The following is a 23,566-nucleotide window of genomic DNA, read 5'->3' on the forward strand; positions in this document are numbered from 1 at the left end:
TGAGACCACACATGTCTAGTAGGCTCGTGACCGCATGTATGCAAATCGCCGGAAGAAGAGAATACTGACAGCGTGCAGTGCGCACTCTGAGAATTCAAAAGTCTGCCGTCACATAGAATGACAGCAGACTCATCACAAACTCAAACAACCCCTTCAATGCTCCTATCATCAATAAAAACATGAGAATTAGTATTACAAAAAACATTTACATCCAGGACGTTATTTCTTCAGTCATTCTTTCTTTTCTTCTTCTTCATCTAGTCCAGACGCCATGATGAGTTTTCACATCCACAGCTCTGTCTCTGCAGACTTCCATCTTCTTCGGTCTTCTGGAGAACATCCCCACACACATCCCCCCTGAATAAATGATTGCCCCTCACTATATGCCCGGCACAAAATATGACCCCCACACTGTCCCTCTTATGGTACATGCTCTCCACACTGCCCTCTCCTTTCCATACTGGGCCCCCTATTCACACTGTCCTGTCACACCGTGTCCCCTCTATAGGACCCAGTCTCTATACTATGCCCCATCATCACACTCCCCATCCTTGGCATACTGTCCCCTCCTGGCTGTGCCTTTAATCTGTCCCCCCCATACTACCACCCCCTACCCCCACACACTACTTAGTCTCTAATCTGTGCCCACTCACTGTCAGGCAAGGTGTGGGAAAGACTTAATGCAACACACAGGGAAGAGGGAAAGGAAGCCCAGACTCTAGGGAAAGGGGGAAGTGGGACCTCCTGGCTGACAGAATATCACCCTGTCTCCTCTAACATCCCTATATTGGCTCTTCACCAATCGCAGCAAGTGTTCCTCGCCCTGTCTTTCCCTGGCGTTTGGCTAAGGCTAGGGAAGGGAGGAGATGAGCACTAGTCGATCCTCATTGAGCACTAAAGACAACAAGGGAGGACAAACAGGGGGAAATTGTTATGCTCACGCCCGGACTGACTGGCGTGAGCGTGATCAGTTATCCCACTGGACCATGAACCAAGGAGTGCCTGGAGGGGCGTAACTAAGTATCAACTCGGTCCGACCAAGGTCACACGGCGGCTCAGTCGACTCCATGAACCAGGGAGGAACCGAACAGAGGGACCAGGTGCTACTCCAGGTCAGACCCCGGTCACAGCTGTTGACCCACACCGGGGAATGCAGGAACAGGCAGGTTAGGCTGGCATACAGACAAGTGGGTACTGGCAGGCATGGCTGGTATGAAGACAGGTGGGCACTGGCAGGCATGGCTAGTATGCAGACAGGTGGGCACTGGCAGGCACGGCTGGCATGCAGACAGGTGGGCACTGGCAGACACGGCTGGCATGCAGACAGGCGGGTACTGGCAGGTAGGAACGCAGGCAGGATAGGGACCAGTACAGACTGGGACACAGGAACAGAGCCGCAGGTGCGGTGGACAGCAGAGCAGAGCGAAACCGCAGATGCGGTGAACAAGCAGAGCGGAGCGAAACCGCAGGTGCGGTGAACAAACAGAGCGGAGCAAAACCGCAGGTGCAGTGAACAAACAGAGCGGAGCAAAACCGCAGGTGCGGTGAACAGGCAGAACGGAGCAAAACTGCAGGTACGGTGAACAGGCAGAACGGAGCAAAACCGCAGGTACGGTGAACAGGCAGAGCGGAGCAAAACCGCAGGTGCGGTGAACAGGCAGAGCGGAGCAAAACCGCAGGTGCGGTGAACAAGCAGAGCGAAACCGCAGGTGCGGTGAGCAAGCAGAGCAGAGCGGAACCGCAGGTGCGGTGAACAAGTAGAGCAGAGCGGAACCGCAGGTGCGGTGAACAAGCAGAGCGGAACCGCAGGTGCGGTGAGCAAGCAAAGCAGAGGGGAACCGCAGGTGCGGTGAACAAGCAGAGCAGACCGGAACCGCAGGTGCGGTGAACAAGCAGAGCAGAGTGGAACCGCAGGTGCTGTGAACAAGCAGAGAAGAGCGGAACCGCAGGTGCGGTGAACAAGCAGAGCAGACCGGAACCGCAGGTGCGGTGAACAAGCAGAGCAGAACAGAGCACAAGGTGCAGGCAGACAGGACAGGGCTCTGTTAACATGGAACAGACTGGAAAGTACAGGAAGATAGTTAGAACACAGGAGGTAGATACGGAGGCATGGAAACGGGACAAGCAGAACCAGATACACACAAGGTACTTTCAATGAAGTAGTGAGTGGACACAAAACTCACAAACAGAAGTACAGAGACAACGAGTTGGAGTTAGGTGCAGGTTCAGACACTGCAGGAAAAGGGAAGGTTCGCACATAGAGACAAACAGGTAACGGGCTAGGACACTGTTCAGACAGGAACTGAACCAGGAACAAGATACAGGAAAGAGCCTGGGAACTCAGCCCCCAGGGTGGCGGAAACAGACTAGAAGTCACAGATACAGGCAACAGGCCTGGGTATACAGCCCCCAGGGTGGCAGAACAGACAAGATACAGGACAGGACCTGGCAACTCAGTTGCACAGAACACACTGAATGAAAGTGTTGCTCAGGCACCCCCTACTGGTTGGATGGGGTTTAAGTATCCAGTGACTCACAGCAATAGGCTGGGGAGGCATTAGGAGTGCGCACACAGTAACTATAAGAATCAGACAGTAGCCGCGCTGCCGCCCTAAGCAATCAGACAAGAAACACAGCAGGTACTGGAGCAAAGTGTGCAGCCTGGACTGATAGGTAAGATGGCGGTCTTGCATGGTGGGAGGTGGTAAGCCATGCCAGCACGCCGCCAGGGATGTTACAGAAATTACTTAGCTTTAGACGACTCCAGACAAATGCACACACGTCCTCAAGCATCAGAGAGGAAGCAGCAATGCACTTGCTAAGCCTTCACAATGACTAATGAATATTGCCGCCACCTCCCTCTGATACACAGGAGGTATTTATACACCCTTGCCAGGGTGTTAATTAGCCAGAGGAAGGTAGCCGCTGGGCCCTAGAGACAGCCTCTAAGAAGATGTCTGCAGTGCCAAACGTAGAGATCTCCTGCAACAAACTGCATGGCGACTGTCTCTCACTTCTGACACACGCGTGACAGTACCCCCTCCTCTACGAGTGGCCTCCGGACACTCAAGACCGGGTTTCTCAGGATAAGAGGTGTGGAATGAACGAAGCAACCTGGGAGCATTCACCTTTGATGCTGAAACCCACATCCTCTCCTCTGGACCATAGCCTTTCCAGTATTGTAGAGAAGGACGTTGGAGATGAGAATCTACAATCCTCGAAATCTGGAACTCCAGATTACCATCAACCATTACTGGGGGCGGTGGTAGAGGTGAGGGCTCAAGAGGTTCCACATACTTCATGAGTAAGGACCTTTGGAACTCATTGTGGACCTTAAGGGCCTGAGGAAGTTCAAGACGAAACGCTGCTGGGTTAATGACGGCGGATATTTTATAGGGACCAATAAACCTAGGTCCCAGCTTCCAAAAAGGAACTTTCAATGTTATATTCCTGGTAGTCAACCACACAAAGTCATTCACATTCAGGTCCGGACCTGGCAAGTGTTTTCTGTTAGCCATACGTTTATACCTGTCTCCCATGATCTTTAGATTACTCAGAACAGCCTGCCGTACCGAGAAGAGCGACAAAACAAACCGTTCCTCCTCAGGAACTCCTGAAGCTCTCCCCCCCACTAAAGGTACCAAACTGTGGATGATAACCGTAAGCACCAAAGAACGGTGACCTGCCAGTGGATTCTTGACGATGATTATTAATGGCAAATTCTGCCAGAGGTAAGTAAGATGCCCAATCCTCGTGATTTTCAGAGATCAATCACCTGAGGTAGGTCTCCAAATTCTGATTGACACGCTCAGTCTGTCCATTCGACTGAGGGTGAAAGGCAGAGGAAAAGGACAGCTGCACCCCCAGTCGAGAACAGAATGCCTTCCAGAACTTGGAAACAAACTGGGTCCCCTGATCTGACCCCACATCGGAGGGAACCCAGTGAAGCTTCACAATTTCATTTATAAACATCTGAGCAAGTGTCTTGGGATTTGGAAGTGCAGATAATATTTCCATAGATACAGTAGAAAGGAAAATAGCTAAACAGTTCTCATGGCAGTAATCTCCCCATTCAATAATCTCCCCGATTTGCCAGTCCACTAATGGATTATGTTTAACAAGCCAAGGAATACCCAAAACAATCGGTGTGGGAAGATTGTCCAGAACATAGCAAGGGATTATTTCACAATGAACTGACCCCACCCTCGGTTTTACATTATGTACAATCTGGTAAAATGCTTTCTGTGCAAGTGGCGCCGAGTCAATGGCGAAGATGGTAGTAGGTTTAGCTAAAGTACAGCAAGCGAGACCATGAGTATTCACAAACTCAGCATCAACCATGCTGACTCCAGCTCCACTGTCAATAAAACAGAAATTTTCTCAGTTTTGCTGTCTAGCACCACCTCTGCTGACAGGACAAAGTGGGAACTCCGTACACCTCGTACACGTGCGGCTCGCCTCCGTACACCTCGTACATGCGTGGCTTGCCCTCGTACACCTCGTACATGCGCAGCTCCGCTCCATACACCTCGTACACGTGCCGCTCGCCTCCGTACACCTTATACATGCGCGGCTCCGCTCCGTACACCTCGTACATGCGCGGCTCCGCTCCGTACACCTCGTACACGCGCGGCTCCGCTCCGTACACCTCGTACACACGCGGCTCCACTCCGTACACCTCGTACACACACGGATCCGCTCCATACACCTCGTACACACGCGGCTCCGCTCCGTACATGCGCGGCTTTGCTCCATACACCCCGTACACGCGCGGCTCCGCTCCATACACCTCGTACACACGCGGTTCCGCTCCGTACGCCTCGTACACGCGCGGCTCCGCTCCGTACGCCTCGTACACGCGCGGCTCCGCACACCTCGTACACACGCGGCTCCGCTCCGTACACCTCGTACACACGCGGCTCCGCTCCGTACACGCGCGGCTTTGCTCCATACACCCCGTACACGCGCGGCTCCGCTCCGTACACCTCGTACACGCGCGGCTCCGCTCCGTACACCTCGTACACGCGCGGCTCCGCTCCGTACACCTCGTACACACGCGGCTCTGCTCCGTACACCTCGTACACACGCGGCTCTGCTCCGTACACCTCGTACACACGCGGCTTCACTTCGTACACCTCGTACACACGCGGCTCTGCTACATCCACACTGTAAACCCCTCCTGACCCCACACATAACCTTCAGCTCATCCAGCACCATGACAACCAGCACAGCAGAGTCCTTCATCCACTGAGGCCCCTGATCATGTGACCCCTGACTCCTCCCCTCCTGTGACCTCATCACAGCTCCTGTGCGCACAGAGCAGCCATATATTTGGTGGCTGTTCTGCAGGTGGAGGTATGTGGAGACCCCATTACTGGGCGCAGGGGGCATTAACCCCTTCAGCACGGAGACTCCTTTGGGGTCTTGTGTTGCCCCTTTATAAGAATCATAAGGTTTTTGTTCTGTTTCCTGTAATAGATACATACGACCCAACTATGGAGACAGGAAGGGAGGAAACGTATTGTTCTCACAGTACAGGACCCCTTTACTGGCCCCACAGTGTAATGCCCCCATTATGCCCCTAATGCAGGATGTATGATGCCCCCCACAGTGTAATGCCCCCATTATGTCCCTTATGCAGGATGTATGATGCCCCCCACACAGTGTAATGCCCCCATTATGCCCAATGCCCCCACACAGTGTAATGCCCCCATTATGCCCCTTATGCAGGATGTATGATGCCCCCCACACAGTGTAATGCCCCCATTATGCCCCTTATGCAGGCTGTATGATGCCCCCACAGTGTAATGCCCCCATTATGACCCTTATACAGGATGTATGATGCCCCCACACAGTGTAATGCCCCCATTATGCCCCTTATACAGTATGTATGATGCCCCCACACAGTGTAATGCCCCCATTATGCCCCTTATACAGTATGTATGATGCCCCCACACAGTGTAATGCCCCCATTATGCCCCTTATGCAGGATGTATGATGCCCCCACACAGTGTAATGCTCCCATTATGACCCTTATGCAGGATGTATGATGCCCCCACACAGTGTAATGCCCCCATTATGCCCCTTATGCAGGATGTATGATGCCCCCACACAGTGTAATGCCCCCATTATGCCCCTTATGCAGGATGTATGATGCCCCCACACAGTGTAATGCTCCCATTATGACCCTTATGCAGGATGTATGATGCCCCCACACAGTGTAATGCCTCCATTATGCCCCTTATGCCGGATGTATGATACCCCGCACAGTGTAATGCCCCCATTATGCCCCTTATGCAGGCTGTATGATGCCCCCACACAGTGTAATGCCTCCATTATGCCCCTTATACAGGATGTATGATGCCCCCACACAGTGTAATGCCCCCATTATGACCCTTATGCAGGATGTATGATGCCCCCGCACAGTGTAATGCCCCCATTATGCCCCTTATGCAGGATGTATGATGCGCCCACACAGTGTAATGCCTCCATTATGCCCCTTATACAGGATGTATGATGCCCCCACACAGTGCAATGCCCCCATTATGCCCCTTATACAGTATGTATGATGCCCCCACACAGTGTAATGCCCCCATTATGACCCTTATGCAGGATGTATGATGCCCCCGCACAGTGTAATGCCCCCATTATGCCCCTTATGCAGGATGTATGATGCGCCCACACAGTGTAATGCCTCCATTATGCCCCTTATACAGGATGTATGATGCCCCCACACAGTGTAATGCCCCCATTATGCCCCTTATACAGTATGTATGATGCCCCCACACAGTGTAATGCCCCCATTATGCCCCTTATGCAGGATGTATGATGCCCCACACAGTGTAATGCCCCCATTATGCCCCTTATACAGGATGTATGATGCCCCCACACAGTGTAATGCCCCCATTATGACCCTTATGCAGGATGTATGATGCCCCCGCACAGTGTAATGCCCCCATTATGCCCCTTATGCAGGATGTATGATGCGCCCACACAGTGTAATGCCTCCATTATGCCCCTTATACAGGATGTATGATGCCCCCACACAGTGCAATGCCCCCATTATGCCCCTTATACAGTATGTATGATGCCCCCACACAGTGTAATGCCCCCATTATGACCCTTATGCAGGATGTATGATGCCCCCGCACAGTGTAATGCCCCCATTATGCCCCTTATGCAGGATGTATGATGCGCCCACACAGTGTAATGCCCCCATTATGCCCCTTATGCAGTATGTATGATGCTCCACACAGTGTAATGCCCCCATTATGCCCCTTATGCAGGATGTATGATGCCCCACACAGTGTAATGCCCCCATTATGCCCCTTATACAGGATGTATGATGCCCACACAGTGTCATGCCTCCATTATGCCCCTTATGCAGGATGTATGATGCCCCCACAGTGTAATGCCTCCATTATGCCCCTTATGCAAGATGTATGATGCCCCCACACAGTGTAATGCCCCCATTATGCCCCTTATGCAGGATGTATGATGCCCCCACACAGTGTAATGCCCCCATTATGCCCCTTATGCAGGATGTATGATGCCCCGACACAGTGTAATGCCCCCATTATGCCCCTTATGTAGTATGTATGATGCCCCCACACAGTGTAATGCCCCCATTATGCCCCTTATGCAGTATGTATGATGCCCCCACACAGTGTAATGCCCCCATTATGGCCTTATGCAGGATGTATGATGCCCCCCATTATGCCCCTTATGCAGGATGTATGATACCCCCACAGTGTAATGCCCCCATTATGCCCCTTATACAGTATGTATGATGCCCCCACACAGTGTAATGCCCCTTATGCAGGATGTATGATGCCCCCACACAGTGTAATGCCCCCATTATGCCCCTTATGCAGTATGTATGATGCCCCCATTATGCCCCTTATGCAGGATGTATGATGCCCCCACACAGTGTAATGTCCCCATTATGCCCCTTATGCAGGATGTATGATGCCCCCACAGTGTAATGCCTCCATTATGCCCCTTATACAGGATGTATGATGCCCCCACACAGTGTAATGCCCCCATTATGCAGGATGTATGATGCCCCCACACAGTGTAATGCCCCCCTTATGCAGGATGTATGATGCCCCCACACAGTGTAATGCCCCCATTATGCCCCTTATGCAGGATGTATGATGCCCCCACACAGTGTAATGCCCCCATTATGCCCCTTATGTTGTATGTATGATCCCCCCAAACAGTGTAATGCCCCTATTATGCCCCTTATACAGGATGTATGATGCCCCCACAGAGTGTAATGCCCCTATTATGCCCCTTATACAGGATGTATGATGCCCCCACACAGTGTAATGCCCCCATTATGCCCCTTATGCAGGATGTATGATGCCCCCACAGTGGAATTCCCCCTATTATGCCCCTTATGCAGGATGTATGATCCCCCCAAACAGTGTAATGCCCCCATTATGCCCCTTATGCAGAATGTATGATGCCCCCCATAGTGTAATGCCCCCATTATGCCCCTTATGCAGGATGTATGATGCCCCCACAGTGTAATGCCCCCATTATGCCCCTTATGCAGGATGTATGATGCCCCCGCACAGTGTAATGCCCCCATTATGCCCCTTATGCAGGATGTATGATGCCCCCGCACAGTGTAATGCCCCCATTATGCCCCTTATGCAGAATGTATGATGCCCCCCACAGTGTAATGCCCCCATTATGCCCCTTATGCAGGATGTATGATGCCCCCACACAGTGTAATGCCCCCATTATGCAGGATGTATGATGCCCCCCCACAGTGTAATGCCCCCTTATGCAGGATGTATGATGCCCCCACACAGTGTAATGCCCCCATTATGCCCCTTATGCAGGATGTATGATGCCCCCACAGTGTAATGCCCCATTATGCCCCTTATGCAGTATGTATGATGCCCCCACACAGTGTAATGCCCCCATTATGCGCCTTATACAGTATGTATGATGCCCCCACACAGTGTAATGCCCCCATTATGCCCCTTATGAAGTATGTATGATGCCCCACAGTGTAATGCCCCCATTATGCCCCTCATGCAGGATGTATGTTGCCCCCCACAGTGTAATGCCCCCATTATGCCCGTTATGCAGTATGTATGATGCCCCCATACAGTGTAATGCCCCCATTATGCCTCTTATGCATAATGTATGATGCCCCCACACAGTGTAATGCCCCCTTATGCAGGATGTATGATGCCCCCACACAGTGTAATGCCCCCATTATGCCCCTTATGCAGGATGTATGATGCCCCCACACAGTGTAATGCCCCCATTATGCCCCTTATGCAGTATGTATGATGCCCCCACACAGTGTAATGCCCCCATTATGCCCCTTATGCAGGATGTATGATGCCCCTACACAGTGTAATGCCCCCATTATGCCCCTTATGCAGGATGTATGATGCCCCCACACAGTGTAATGCCCCCATTATGCCCCTTATGCAGGATGTATGATGCCCCCACACAGTGTAATGCCCCCATTATGCCCCTTATGCAGGATGTATGATGCCCCCCACAGTGTAATGCCCCCATTATGCCCCTTATGAAGTATGTATGATGCCCCCACAGTGTAATGCCCCATTATGGCCCTTATACAGTATGTACGATGCCCCCACACAGTGTAATGCCCCCATTATGCCCCTTATGTAGTATGTATTATGCCCCCATTATGCCCCTTATGCAGTATGTATGATGCCCCCACACAGTGTAATTCCCCCATTATGCCCCTTATGCAGGATGTTTGATGCCCCCACACAGTGCTATGCCCCCCTTATGCAGGATGTATGTTGCCCCCCACAGTGTAATGCCCCCATTATGCCCCTTATGCAGAATGTATGATGACTCCACAGTGTAATGCCCCCATTATGCCCCTTATGAAGTATGTATGATGCCCCACAGTGTAATGCCCCCATTATGCCCCTTATGCAGGATGTATGATGCCCCCCACAGTGTAATGCCCCCATTATGCCCCTTATGCAGGATGTATGATGCCCCCCACAGTGTAATACTCCCATTATGCCCCTTATGCAGTATGTATGATGCCCCCACACAGTGTAATGCCCCCATTATGCCCCTTATGCAGGATGTATGATGCCCCCCTTATGCAGGATGTATGATGCCCCCACACTGTGTAATGCCCCCATTATGCCCCTTATGCAGTATGTATGATTCCCCCACACAGTGTAATGCCCCCATTATGCCCCTTATACAGGATGTATGATGCCCACACACAGTGTAATGCCCCCATTATGCCCCTTATGCAGTATGTATGATGCTCCCACACAGTGTAATGCCCCCATTATGCCCCTTATGCAGGATGTATGATGCCCCCCACACAGTGTAATGCCCCCATTATGCCCCTTATGCAGGATGTATGATGCCACCACACAGTGTAATGCCCCTTATGCAGTATGTATGATGCCCGCACATAGTGTAATGCCCCCATTATGCCCCTTATGCAGTATGTATGATGCCCCCACACAGTGTAATGCCCCCATTATGCCCCTTATGCAGGATGTATGATGCCCCCACACAGTGTAATGCCCCCATTATGCCCCTTATGCAGGATGTATGATGCCCCCACACAGTGTAATGCCCCTTATGCAGGATGTATGATGCCCCCACACAGTGTAATGCCCCCATTATGCCCCTTATGCAGTATGTATGATGCCCCCACACAGTGTAATGCCCCCATTATGCCCCTTATGGAGGATTTATGTTGCCCCCACACAGTGTAATACCCCCATTATGCTCCTTATGCAGTATGTATGATGCACCCTCGAGCATGTATACATGCATGTAGGGGATTAGGCCTTACTAGATATCGAGGCTTTGTACAGTAATATACCGCATGAGGATGATATCAGAGGAGTAAGTCGTTTCTTGAAATCGAGATCAGTAGAGTTTAGTAGAGATAATGACTTCATGGAGGATCTTCTAAAATTCACTCTTACTCATAACTTCTTGTCAAAAAGAAAGAAGTTATTTCCACCAGCTCAGGGGTACTGCGATGGGGAGCCACTGTGCCCCCTCGTAACCTATTCCAGGGCTGGTGGGAGGAAGCCACAATATTCAAGGATGATCATAAGTTGTGGCATCCATATATATAGATATATTGAAGACATTTTTATCATCTGGTCAGGGATGAGTGAACAATTTCTTGAATTTGTCTGGGAACTCAACATCAATAGAGTGGGCCTTAGATTTACATCAGAGAAGGAACTGTTCTGATGTCACAAATTTAATATACAGACAATAGACATGAACACCAGATTCATGGAAAAATGTACCCACAATACATTTTGGATTCCGCTTTATCGTTTACAGAAAAACAAGAGAGACAGACACTCCTCTATACCTAACCAAGAGACCAAGAAAAAGATGGGATAACACAAGTAATAGGAACTTAGTAACCATATCTTTAATATCCTTAGAAAACACTAGGATGTACAAGTTGCCGACCCGGACCTGAGCGGTGCTGTGGGATCTACTCCCACAACTTTCACAATTGGTCGGTCAATTAGGGACCACTTAGTGCATAGTGTCTATAAGAAAAACCTGCACCCAATGGGACTTGGCTAGGTAGAAGAATATGCAGTTTCTTTAGATGTGGAGAATGTTGTACGTGTAATTGGTGAATAAAAAAAGGAGAGCAAATAGCGCAGTTACCAGATGAAGTCGTGAGAAAACAGAAAGAGGATTGCTCACCTTTTTGGGTTGTGAAATGCAAAACACATGTGGTAGGTATAATGGAGGGCTCCAGGCAGCACGGAATCCACAGAGGGATAAGCAACGGAAAGCCAGAAAGGATAGGAATGGTGCCAATTAAATCCGCGCTCCTCCACACATGGATAAGGAATCAAGGTTCAATTAGAGTTCATCTTTTATTGAAAGCTAAAAAACTACGCATTTCGTGGACGTCCTGTCCACTTCCTCAGGTATATAGCCATGTAATTGGATGAGACCATGTAAATCTTTCTCGAGTTCCTCCACTGGTAAAATCTTTGTTCAAAGGGATTATTCCAACTGTAAAACCTGAGGACTTGTATATATGGCCATATTCACCTGCCGCTTAGATTATGTAGGCAAAACCAAGAGGGAGTCTACGAGGAGGGTGGGGAAATATTTGGGTAATAGACACCATGGTCAGGACACCCCATTAACGAGACTCATGAACAGTGTACATCGAGGTGAAACCTAAGACATCTCCTTTTCTATCATTGACCTGGTTAATCCCAATGTGAGAGGAGGTGATCACAATAGATGTATCCTCAAGTGAGTGGATTTCCAGACTGGATTCACGAGCCCCTAAGGGACTGAATGAGCAAATTTTCTGCACCTGTTTTGTATGAATACAGCCCTATTCTGGATTACAGTTTTGGGTTTTATACTCATTGCTACTCAGTTCCCTGTGAATGGGGTTCACATATTGTTGTACTTCATTGAAATATCTGAGCATCTATATCAGAATGATTTCTTATCAGTTATATCCCATATATACTATTTAGTAATTAACAAGAATGTTGATCCTTGTGTATCTCTAGGGGTCCAATTTGACTATTAAGAAATATACTGTGGGCCATCTAATATATATAATTGTCTTATCTCGTCTGTCTGTCTGTCCAGGAAATCCCACGTCGCTGATTGGTCCGGCCTTGGCCAATCAGCGACGCGGGATTTCAGAAAAAAGATGGCTGCCGTTAGCGGCTCATCTGCCGCACGGAGGTCAGCGGCGATGCAGCCGGGAGATGACCGGCGCTAGCAGCAGAACTACCCCGACCGGCGGCGCCGCTGACCTCCATGCGGCTACCGTCGGGTGATCAGCGGCTAGGACCGCTGATCTCCCGACGGCAAGTGTGATCGGAGGACCGGGGAGCGGCGCCGCCGGTCGGGATGCTTCTGCTGCGAGCAGCCGCTCATCTCCCAGCTGCTCGCAGCGGAAGTACCCGCACAGGCAGCGCCGCTCCCCGGTTCTCACTAATACGACGCTGATTGGTCGCGGCCGCCGGCCGCGACCAATCAGCGATATTGGCGCCAAGTTTAAACACCGCTGTGCGGATTGGTCGCGGGCGTGACCAATCACCATTATTGGCGCAAAATTTAAACACCGCTCTGCTAATTGCTCGCGGTGGCCGGCCCCGATGAAGCAGCGATATTGGCGCCAAATTTAAACACCGCTTTGCTGATTGCGCCCGGTCGGCCGCATACATATTCTAGAATACCCGATGCGTTAGAATCGGGCCACCATCTAGTCATCCCATATTTTTTGTAGTGATAAAGTAGATCTACATGCCTATTGCATGATGGGAGGATGTGCAATACTTGTTTTTAGTTTCCCATGAAGCTGATGTCAGACATGGGATTTTTCTATATTGATGGAATGCAATCCAAATTCGTTATGCGCTCCGGTGTGGAACGCATGCTTCCGGATATACGCAGTCACAGATAGGAGACCGGGATGCTCTTCGGCATGGAACGCATATGTCCGGGCATGCACAATCTCACAATGTTCCTAGATGTGCTCCGGCGTGTAACACATAACTACGGGCATGCGCAGTCACGGGTACGAGTGGCGCGGTGGTAATCAGTTTATCTGGTGTTTCAGTGTAAAGCGCGTCACTTCTGGACATGCACACTAGAGGATGGACATTATCGGACCTCTAGTGCATGAGAAGTAGCGCAAACGCAGTACATTATTGTAGACAGACTCCATTCTATATGTCCTATGTCATATGTCCTCTAGGAATGGGAATGGATCTCCTAGTCTGGGGAGGGGTTTTGGATGAAGTGGGATATTTAAACATGGACACTTGGCTATTAGGCACTCTCTTGAAGACGACGTTCCTGTGTTCAGATGTTTCAGCTGCCTTTGATTCAGTCTGTCTCATCTGTTTCCCTTCAAGCCAGGACTCACCTTTTTTATTTGTCTCAGCTATTTGAGACAGTTTTGCTTTCTTAGCTTTTGGATTAACTTGTCCAATTGATGGTCATTTTTTGGGGCGGCATTTTAACCCCTTTACAACCCAAGGTGGTTTGCTCGTTAATGACCAGGCCAATTTTTACAATTCTGACCACTGTCACTTTATGAAGTAATTACTCTGGAACGCTTCAACGGATCCCCCTGATTCTGAGATTGTTTTTTCGTGACATATTGTACTTCATGATCGTGGTAAAATTTCTTCGATATCACTTGCTTTTATTTGTGAAAAAAATGGAAATTTGGCGAAAATCTTGAAACTTTTGCAATTTTCAAAATTTGAATTTTTATGCCCTTAAATCAGAGAGATATGTCACACAAAATAGTTAATAAATAACATTTCCCACATGTCTACTTTACATCCGCACAATACGGGAACCAAATTTTTTTTTGTTATGGAGCTATAAGGGTTAAAAGTTGACCAGCGATTTCTCATTTTTCCAACAAAATTTCCAAAACCATTTTTTTAGGGACCACATCATATTTAAAGTCACTTTGAGGGGTCTTTATGACAGAAAATACCCAAAAGTGACACCATGCTAAAAACTGCACCCCTCAAGGTGCTCAAACCCACATTCAAGAACTTTATTAACCCTTCAGGTGCTTCACAGGATTTTTGGAATGTGGAAGAAAAAAATTAACATTTAAACTTTTTTCACAAAAATGTTACTTTAGACCCAATTTTTTTTATTTTCGCAGGGGTAACATGAAAAAATGGACCCCAAAATTTGTTGTGCAATTTCCCCTGAGCACGCAGATACCCCATATGTGGGGAAGAACCACTGTTTGGGCGCACGGCAGGTTTCGAAAGGGAAGGAGCGCCATTTGACTTTTTGAATGTAAAATTTGCTTGAATAATTAGCAGACGCCATATTGCGTTTGGGGTGCCCCTGATGTGCCTAAACGGTGGAAACCCCCCACAAGTGACACCATTTTGGAAACTAGACCCCTCAGGGAACTTATCTAGGTGTGTGTTGAGCACCCTGAACCCCCAAGTGCTTTACAGAAGTTTATAACATGGAGCCGTGAAAATAAAAAAATCTAACTTTTTCCACAAAAATGATGTTTTAACCCCAATTTTTTTATTTTCACAAGGGTAAGAGGAGAAAATGGACCCCAAAAACTTTTGTGCAATTTCTCCTGAGTGCGTCAATACCCCATATGTGGGGAAAATACAGTGTTTGGGCGCACGGCAGAGTTCAGAAGGGAAGGAGCACTGTGTGACTTTTTGAACGCAAAATTGGCTGGAATCGAGAGCGGACGCCATGTCACATTTGGAGAGCCCCTGATGTGCCTAAACAGTGGAAACCCCCCACAAGTGACCCCATTTTGGAAACTACACCCCTCAAGGATTTTATCAAGGGGTATAGTGAACATTTTGAACCCAGAGGTACGACACAGAATTTGATAACATTAAGTCATCATATTGAATAAGTTGTCATTAGTCTTGAGCACAAGTGCTCGCTACTTGAGTTTGCATCGGATACTCAGGAATGCACCATGTATCGCGGGTGGTCGAGTGAAATGCTCGAGTCCCCGCCCGTATGTTTCACGGTTATTAGTCACCCCCAAAAAAAACCATGCGGGGATTGCTCGTGCATGGCAGGCAATCCCCGCGAGGTTTTTTGGCCGCGAAGCATATGGGGCGGAGACTCGAGCATGTCACTCGAGCACCCACGATACTCAGTGCATACCCGAGCACCCGATGCAAACTCAAGTAGCGAGCATTTGCGCTCAACACTAGTCGCCATATCGTCATCTTTTTTTTTTTTTACTTTTGAAAGAAAACCCAACCCTAGCCCAACCCTATCCCCAATCCCATCCCTAGCCTAAACCTAGCCCAACCCTAACCCTAGAGTTTATTTTTTACGCCATTTCTCATGCGGTATAAGTGATTAGATGACTTTATTCTTCGGGTCGGTGCAATTACAGCGATACCAGAATCATATTGTTTTTTTATGATTGACAGCTGTCACACACTAAAAGACGCATTTTTTTGTAAAATCTATTTTTTGCATCGCCATATTTTGAGAGCTATAATTTTTCCATATTTTGGCCGACAGAGTCATGTGACGACTTGTTTTTTGCGGGATGAGTTGACGTTTTTATTGGTGCCATTTTCAGGCACGTGACATTTTTTGATCGCTTTCTATTCCGATTTTTCGGAGGCAGAATAAACAAAAAACAACGATTCAGAATTTTTTTTTTTTTTTTTATGCTCTTCCGCGTGTGGTCAAATTGATAAGGCAGCTTTATTCTTTGGGTCAGTACGTTTACAGCAGTACCACATTTATATAGTTTTTCTATGTTTTGCACTTTTACACAATAAAAGCTATTTTATAGAAAAAAAATATTTTTTTGCATCGCTTTATTCTGAGAGCTATCACTTTTTTATTTTTCGGCTGATGGAGCTGTATGGCAGCTTATTTTTTGCGGGACAAGATGACATTTTCAGCGGTACCATTTTTATTTATATTCGTCTTTTTGATCGCTTGTTATTCCATTTTTTGTTTGGCGGTATGATGATAAAGCATTGTTTTTTGCTTTTTTTATTTATTTTTTTACCATGTTCACTAAAGGGGTTAACTAGTGGGACAGTTTTATAGGTCAGGTCGTTCCGGACGCGGCAATACCAAATATGTGTACTTTTATTGTTTTTTTGTTGTTTTTTTTCATGATAATATTTATTGATGGGTACATTATATTTTTATTCTTGGTGGATTTTTTTTTTTATTTCTTTTTTTTTATATTTTTACAAAAAAATTTTTTTTTCATTTTTAAACACTTTTTTCTTTTATTCTTTGTCCCACTATGGGACTTTCACTTTTTTTTAATTCTGATCGCCTGTATAGCATAGGGATGGAGCTTGATCCCTGTGCTATACAGGCTGTCATCGCTGCAGATGCAGAAGATACTTTGGTCATGCACTGCGCATGACCAAAGTATCTTCCTGCTGTCTAGTGACCCGGATGTTATCATGACGACATCGGGTCGTCATGGCAACATCCGGGAAGCAGCGGCAGACAGCGTTGCATGCCGACAGGAGAGGTGAGTATCCCGATCACCTCCCCTTGCCACTGCAATGCTGCGATCGACTTCGATCGCAGCATTGCGGGGGTTAATGTGCTGGGAGCGGTGCGGCACTGCAGCAACTTCAATGCTCAAAGCTGCAATCTGGTTGCTATAGGCAACTAAAACAGTCTTACTGTATAGCAATTCTCATCAATGAGGCCCCAGTTACTTCTGCAACAGCCGTTGCTATAATTACAGACTTTAGACCAACTTATCAGGTAGCCCCACCTTAGCGACTATATGGTTGCTGCCCCTTTAAGAGCATCTCTTTGGGTGCAGTTTGTAATTCTTTTTGGGCAAAAACTGTGGTTTTGTATTTAACACACACACAACCATTTATTCATTTATTTCTATAGAGCCTAAATTCTGGGGACAAATCTCATCAAGGGGGGAAATTTCATGTTTGCAGTATTTTTACTCTGGTGTTAAAGATGGGCCGCGCAAAATTTCACTCAAACCGAGTGAAAAATGTGGTTTTGTATTCAAGGGGCTCCACACACAGATTTACTGCTTTATATATAAATATATAGATGTAAAGAAGAAAACTAAATACTGTAAAATAATAAATCCCCTCATGTTTTCCCTGATTATCTCCAGTAATTGTATTATTACACAGGATTTTTATGATGTTACATCGGCTCATCATCTTCTCATTCAGGTCTCTACAATATCAGATCCTCTCAGTGAAGATCTTCTGCATAAGAGAATTTTCCTGATTTACCCATCAAAGATGGATATGGACAGAGACAAGATGGCGGAGAGGATATTACACCTCACCCTAGAGATCCTCTTCCGTATTACTGGAGAGGTGAGAGATTCTGATGACGTCACATTACATCATTCTTATCTATGGGAATAACAGATGGACAGAACTGGAGAGGTGAGGACTCTGGAAATGTCTGGAGTGAGATTTATTAATGTGTCTCTCCATAACCAGGATTACACAGTAGTGAAGAAGACCTCTAGTGAGCGCTGTCAGGACCCTGTGTCTGAGGGATGGGGAAGACCTCTGAGCCCAATCACGGGACCTCCACCTCACCCCCTGATACATGAGGACATCAATGACCAGAAGATCCTAGAACTCGCCTACAAGATGATTGAGCTGCTGACTGGAGAGGTGACACTGCTGGGAATGCTGGGACATTATACAGTAACGCTATGAAGGGATCGGGGAGATGACGGTATCATTGTATGTGTCAGGTTCCTATAAGGTGTCAGGATGTCACCGTCTATTTCTCCATGGAGGAGTGGGAGTATTTGGAAGGACACAAATATCTGTACAAGGACGTCATGATGGAGGTTCCCCAGCCCCTCACATCACCAGGTAATAGACAGGACTAAATACACACGGCCTATAATTATCTGTATGTAAAGAATGGATTCAGTCCCTGTATGTGTTTCCTCCAGATCTATCCAGTAAGAGGACAACACCAGAGAGATGTCCCCGTCCTCTTCTTCCACAGGACTGTAAACAAGAAGATCCTAATGTTCCTCAGGATCATCAGGTAGATGGAGAGAAGGTGTCATGAGATCTCCCCTATGATGTGTAGACGGCTATGAAGGTCTTGAGCTCAGTCTTGTTTTATCCACCAGTATTATATGTTTTATAATTGTGTAATGAGAACGGTGGAGATGGCAGGATTAGAGCTGATCATAGATGTGACTTCTCATCTGTCTGTGACTTTTACAATATTTGTTTCAGGGTGAAGATCTGACCCATATTAATACTACAGAGACATATGTGAGGGGTGATGAGCGGTGTAAAGAGGAGATTCCTACATATGACCACCCAGGTGAGTAGTAACCACTAAATGCAGAGAAGTCACAGATTCTACCCAGTCACCGGCTGTGGCTGCTTTATCGGTAGTGTAGTCCGGTCGTATCACAATCGTGTGAGCACCATTTTGCCGCATAACATTCTCCTACATCTGAAAATGTACAAATTACTTTGTGTAATTGTGAAAGCCCTTTTTCTATAGAACTTACAATCTGGAGGATCCACCTACCCCCTGGGATTAGATGATGCTGACCGTTAGCTTCCCAGATCTCTAAACTACAAAGACAAATGACAGCATACATATATGTATACATGTATGTATCATTATGAGTGATCATTTATAGATTATTATTATTATATATATATGTTCCTTTTTTCTTCTTTTCTTTTTCTTTTTGATTATTTACATTTATATGCATTGTTTCTATGCTATACGATTTTAACATGGTATGTGTGTTTAAATTTCTGATTAACTCAGCCTTGAACAGGTGCATAGCAGGACATGACATATAAATACCACTTCCTTGCTGTTTTTTTGCTATGCAATGATTAAGAACTCGTGTATATATATTGTGCAGAAAGAAGGGTGAAAGTCCGTCCAGGCGGGAGGAAATTGGAGTTTCATAACACATATTTGAACTGGAGAGGTATTAGAGGCCTGCTATGGCCACAGGTACTAATGGAGGTAATCAAGGTAGGGAGAGAGGCAAGAGGTCCGGTCATCTTAGTTATACAGGCCGGGGGAAACAACCTAGGTCATCACAAGAGCGCATAACTAATGGCAATAATGAAACTAGACACTAACTATAAACTAACTATAGTATGGTCAGAGATTGTGCCGAGAACGGTATGGCAAGGTGCGTGAGACATCACGGCCATTGAACGGACAAGGCAGGTAATAAATATTCGGATGGCAAAATTTATAAGAGACAGAGGCTGTGTAGTGATACGACACCGACAGCTGGAAGGAGATAAAGCAGGCCTCATACGGCCCGATGGTGTTCACTTAATGGATATTGGACTGGACATATTACTGTCAGGACTCCAGGACGGAGTGGAACAAGCGTTAATGATGATGGGTGGGGGTCGGAGTCCTGCATACGAGTAAGCAGGATCCTCCGTGGCCTGGAAATAGAAAGGACATATTGGAGAGTTACACTTGTTGGCCAACTTGCATTTGTGGAGACTGGAGACACAGGGCATGCTGCAACAAGCTGAATTATTTTAGAAATAAAATGCATTTCTAATGGAATGAGTATAAACAGTTAATAAAGCTGTGACCGATCCTCACCCATCCAGTTGTAAGAGTTACATGATTGTATTGTCAATGAAAGGGGGGCGGTAGGGGGCTGAGCGTCTGGGTTTGGTTGGGGGTCACCACAGTCTGCCTAGGCTACATGCATTTAAAAATCATTATTAGATACACAGACGGTGCAGCTTGCTTCGCAGCTGGGTTACTACGCTGACTAGCAGACACTGAAGCTTTGGAGCAGACCTCTGAGTAAACAGCTCTTCAGACTCAACCATCTGTGTTACCCCAAGCCATAGTGTATGTATTTTCTTACGGTTAAAAGGGGGGGGGGGGGGGGGAGACCCAACCCACCCCACCCACCCCACCCCACCCCACCTCTAATTGACGATGGCAACGTCACGTGAAACAAAGCAAGAGGACTCCAAAAAGAGTCTCCATTTTTTCCAAAAATTTGTGGCACAGACACCACTTAAGTGGCATCAATTGCCCCAGAGTTGGTTAGAATGAGTACCACACACTGCTACTATGCCCAAAATTATTTTCCAGACAAGATCCAGCTAAAAATTATTAGTAATCTGCAAGCTGGTGGAGCTTAGTATAGATGGCATAATAGAATGAGTACCGCACACTGCTACAGGCCCAAAATTATTTTCCAGACAAGATGCAGCTAAAAATTATTAGTAATTTGAAAGCTTAAAACGGTTGGTGAGGTGATTTTACGAAATCCTCAAGCTTTTACTCTCCCCAGAATGACACAGGGGTAGAAAAGTCCTTGCGGATCCATGATTTGTTCATCTTTATGAACGTGAGTCTGTCTACATTCTCAGTGAACAGCCGCGTGCGCTTATCTGTCAGCACACCACCAGCAGCGCTGAACACACGTTCAGAGAGAATGCTGGCTGTGGGGCATGACAAGATCTCCAAGGCGTAAGTGGCGAGCTCCGGCCATTTATCCAGATTGGAAGCCCAAAAAGAGCAAGGGTCCAGTGACACAGTCATGGCTTCGATGTTTACTTGGAGATACTCCTGTACCATCGTCTCTAGGCGTTGACTATGTGTCAGACTTCTTGTCTCCTGTGGCCTTGCAAAGGATGGGCTAAAAAAGCTGTGAAATGATTCCGCAAAATTGCTGTTACCAGCAGATACTGTGTTTCTGTTACTGTTTGAGTGCTGAACACTCGACAGTCCCACGGTTGGCAAGTTAGAACTGTGAGATTCACTACATGCACCACTGGTGTTTTGTGGAAAAGCACATGTAAGATTCTGCAACAGTCTCTGCTGATACTCCTGCATGCGTGAATCCCTTTCTATGGCAGGAATTATTTCGGCAAATTTACTTTTGTACCGGGGATCTAAGAGTGTGGCAACCCAGTAGTCAGGATTATTTCGAATTCTGACAATTCGAGAGTCATGTTGCAGGTAGTGCAGCAAGAAGGCACTCATGTGTCTTGCGCATTCAGGAGCACCAAGTCCCTGTTGTGTTGGTGGCGAGGTAACAATCATGCTTCCTTCCTCTGCCCTCTCCCCCCAACCTCGCACAACAGAAATGTGATCAAGGTCTCCCTCATCTGATGAGTCTTCCATCAGTTCGTCCTCCACTTCTTCCTGGGCTCCGGCACCTTCCTCACTAGTTTGGCTGCTACCATGCGCCCTGCTAAATCCATCTCCCCACCCTCACATGCCTGCCACCTTGGTGCTGCCGACCGTCTGGACCTTTCAGATGTTAGCCCTTCCGCATACAACTCCTCCTCCTCTACTTCCTCCACCTCCTCTTGTCGCACCACCTGACTCCGAATTCTGTTTAACGTGCTCCAGCATGTAAATCACCGGAATAGTCCTGCTGATAATGGCATCGTCAGCACTAAACATCTTCGTTGCCATTTCAAAACTGTGCAGAAGGGTGCATAGGTCCCTGATCTGAGACCACTCCTCCAGCGTGATTTGCCCCACCTCTGGATCCCGTTGGCCCAGGCTATACGTCAGAACGTATTGCACCAGGGCTTGTCTGTGCTGCCACAGTCGCTGCAACATGTGCAGAGTTGAATTCCACCGGGTAGGCACATCGCATTTTAGCCGGTGAAGTGGCAGGCCCAACGACTTCTGTAGAGATGTAAGTCGCTGAGCTGCGGGATGCGAACGGCGGAAGTGAGCACACAGCGACCGTGCCCTCTTCAGAAGGTCATCTAGTCCGAGATAGTGGGCTAAAAATTGCTGGACAACCAGGTTCAACACGTGAGCCATACAAGGCACGTGTGTGACATTGCCCCGGTGAAGGGCCACACCGAGGTTTGCAGCATTGTCGAACATGGCCTTCTCTGGTTTCAGGTCCAGTGGAGACAACCATTCATGAAACTGGTTCTCCAGAGCTGACCACAACTCCTCAGCTGTGTGACTCACATTTCCCAGACATTTCAAAGTAAAAACCGCCTGATGACGTTGAGCCCTGCTGCCAGCATAGTAAGGAGGTGTGCAGGATCCCTTCTGCGCAGTTAGAAAGCGTGTGGCATGACCAGACAGGCTTTGGGTGCAGGTGGAGGACCGAGAGGAGGTTGAGGAGGCGGAAGCAGTGGAGGAACTTCGAGATAAAGAGGATTGACGCACAACTCGTGGGGACGGCAAGACTTGGACAGCAGCCCCTTGTCCTGCTGTCACCATAGTTACCCAGTGCCCAGTCAGCGACATGTAACGCCCCTGTCCATGCCTACTCGTCCAAGTGTCTGTGGTGAAATGCACCCTGTCACACACAGAGTTTCTCAAAGAAGCGGTGATGTTGTGTGCGACATGCTGGTGGAGCACAGGCACACCTTTCTTTGAGAAGTAGTGCCGACTGGGCATCTGGTACTGGGGCACTGCGACGGTCATAAGGTCTCGAAAATCCTCTGTGTCCACCAGGCGGAAAGGCAGCATTTCTGTAGCCAAGAGCTTGCAGATGGTGAAATTCAACCTCTTAGCTTTCTCATGGCTAGGAGGAAATGGTCTTTTACTTGTCCACATCTGAGTGACCGAGGGCTGGCTGTTGTGCTTAGACGGGGTTGAGAAGGGTGTCCCCGGCAAACTGCCGGTCTGTGAGGAAGATGCAGGCGGACATGTTAGGTTGCCTTGATCCAAAGGTGGTGCTCTCGATGTCGGAGAGCGCCCAACACCAGCTGGTGTTTCCACCTCCAAAGAAAATGATGACCTGCCAATCACGCTGGCTGTTGCGGGTAAAGAGGTGGCAGGTCTGCGTCTCAAAACAGGTGTGACTGCTGTCCGCCCAGTCACAGAGGATGAAGAGGCCGCGGATGCACAAGATGGGGCAGACGGTGGTTAGCCCGGCCCGCTAGGCCGCATTGTAGCACAGTGAGCTTCCCACTGCAACTTATGCTTCATATCCATGTGACGGTTCATGCATGAAGTACTCAAACTATGGATTTTTTGGCCTCTACTTAGCTTTTGGTGACAAATGTTACAGATAACACGAATTGGGTCATCCTTA

At 47.9% G+C, this 23,566-nt stretch overlaps 1 protein-coding gene across 1 annotated transcript in view; it reads left to right on the forward strand.

Moving 5' to 3' along the window:
• LOC141197713 (gastrula zinc finger protein XlCGF66.1-like) overlaps positions 1–18,591 on the forward strand; it is a 243,860-nt gene extending 225,269 nt beyond the window's left edge. The window contains exons 2-4 of the mRNA XM_073662799.1: positions 18,000–18,179; positions 18,263–18,386; positions 18,470–18,591. Of these exons, the coding sequence (XP_073518900.1) occupies positions 18,000–18,179; positions 18,263–18,386; positions 18,470–18,591 (426 nt within the window). The remainder of the gene's footprint in view (positions 1–17,999; positions 18,180–18,262; positions 18,387–18,469) is intronic.
• Positions 18,592–23,566: the final 4,975 nt, after the last annotated feature.

The sequence above is a fragment of the Phyllobates terribilis genome, unplaced genomic scaffold (assembly GCF_046119375.1).
Source record: "Phyllobates terribilis strain yellow unplaced genomic scaffold, ASM4611937v1 Scaffold_86__1_contigs__length_6382490, whole genome shotgun sequence".
NCBI classification, from domain to species: Eukaryota; Metazoa; Chordata; class Amphibia; order Anura; family Dendrobatidae; genus Phyllobates; species Phyllobates terribilis.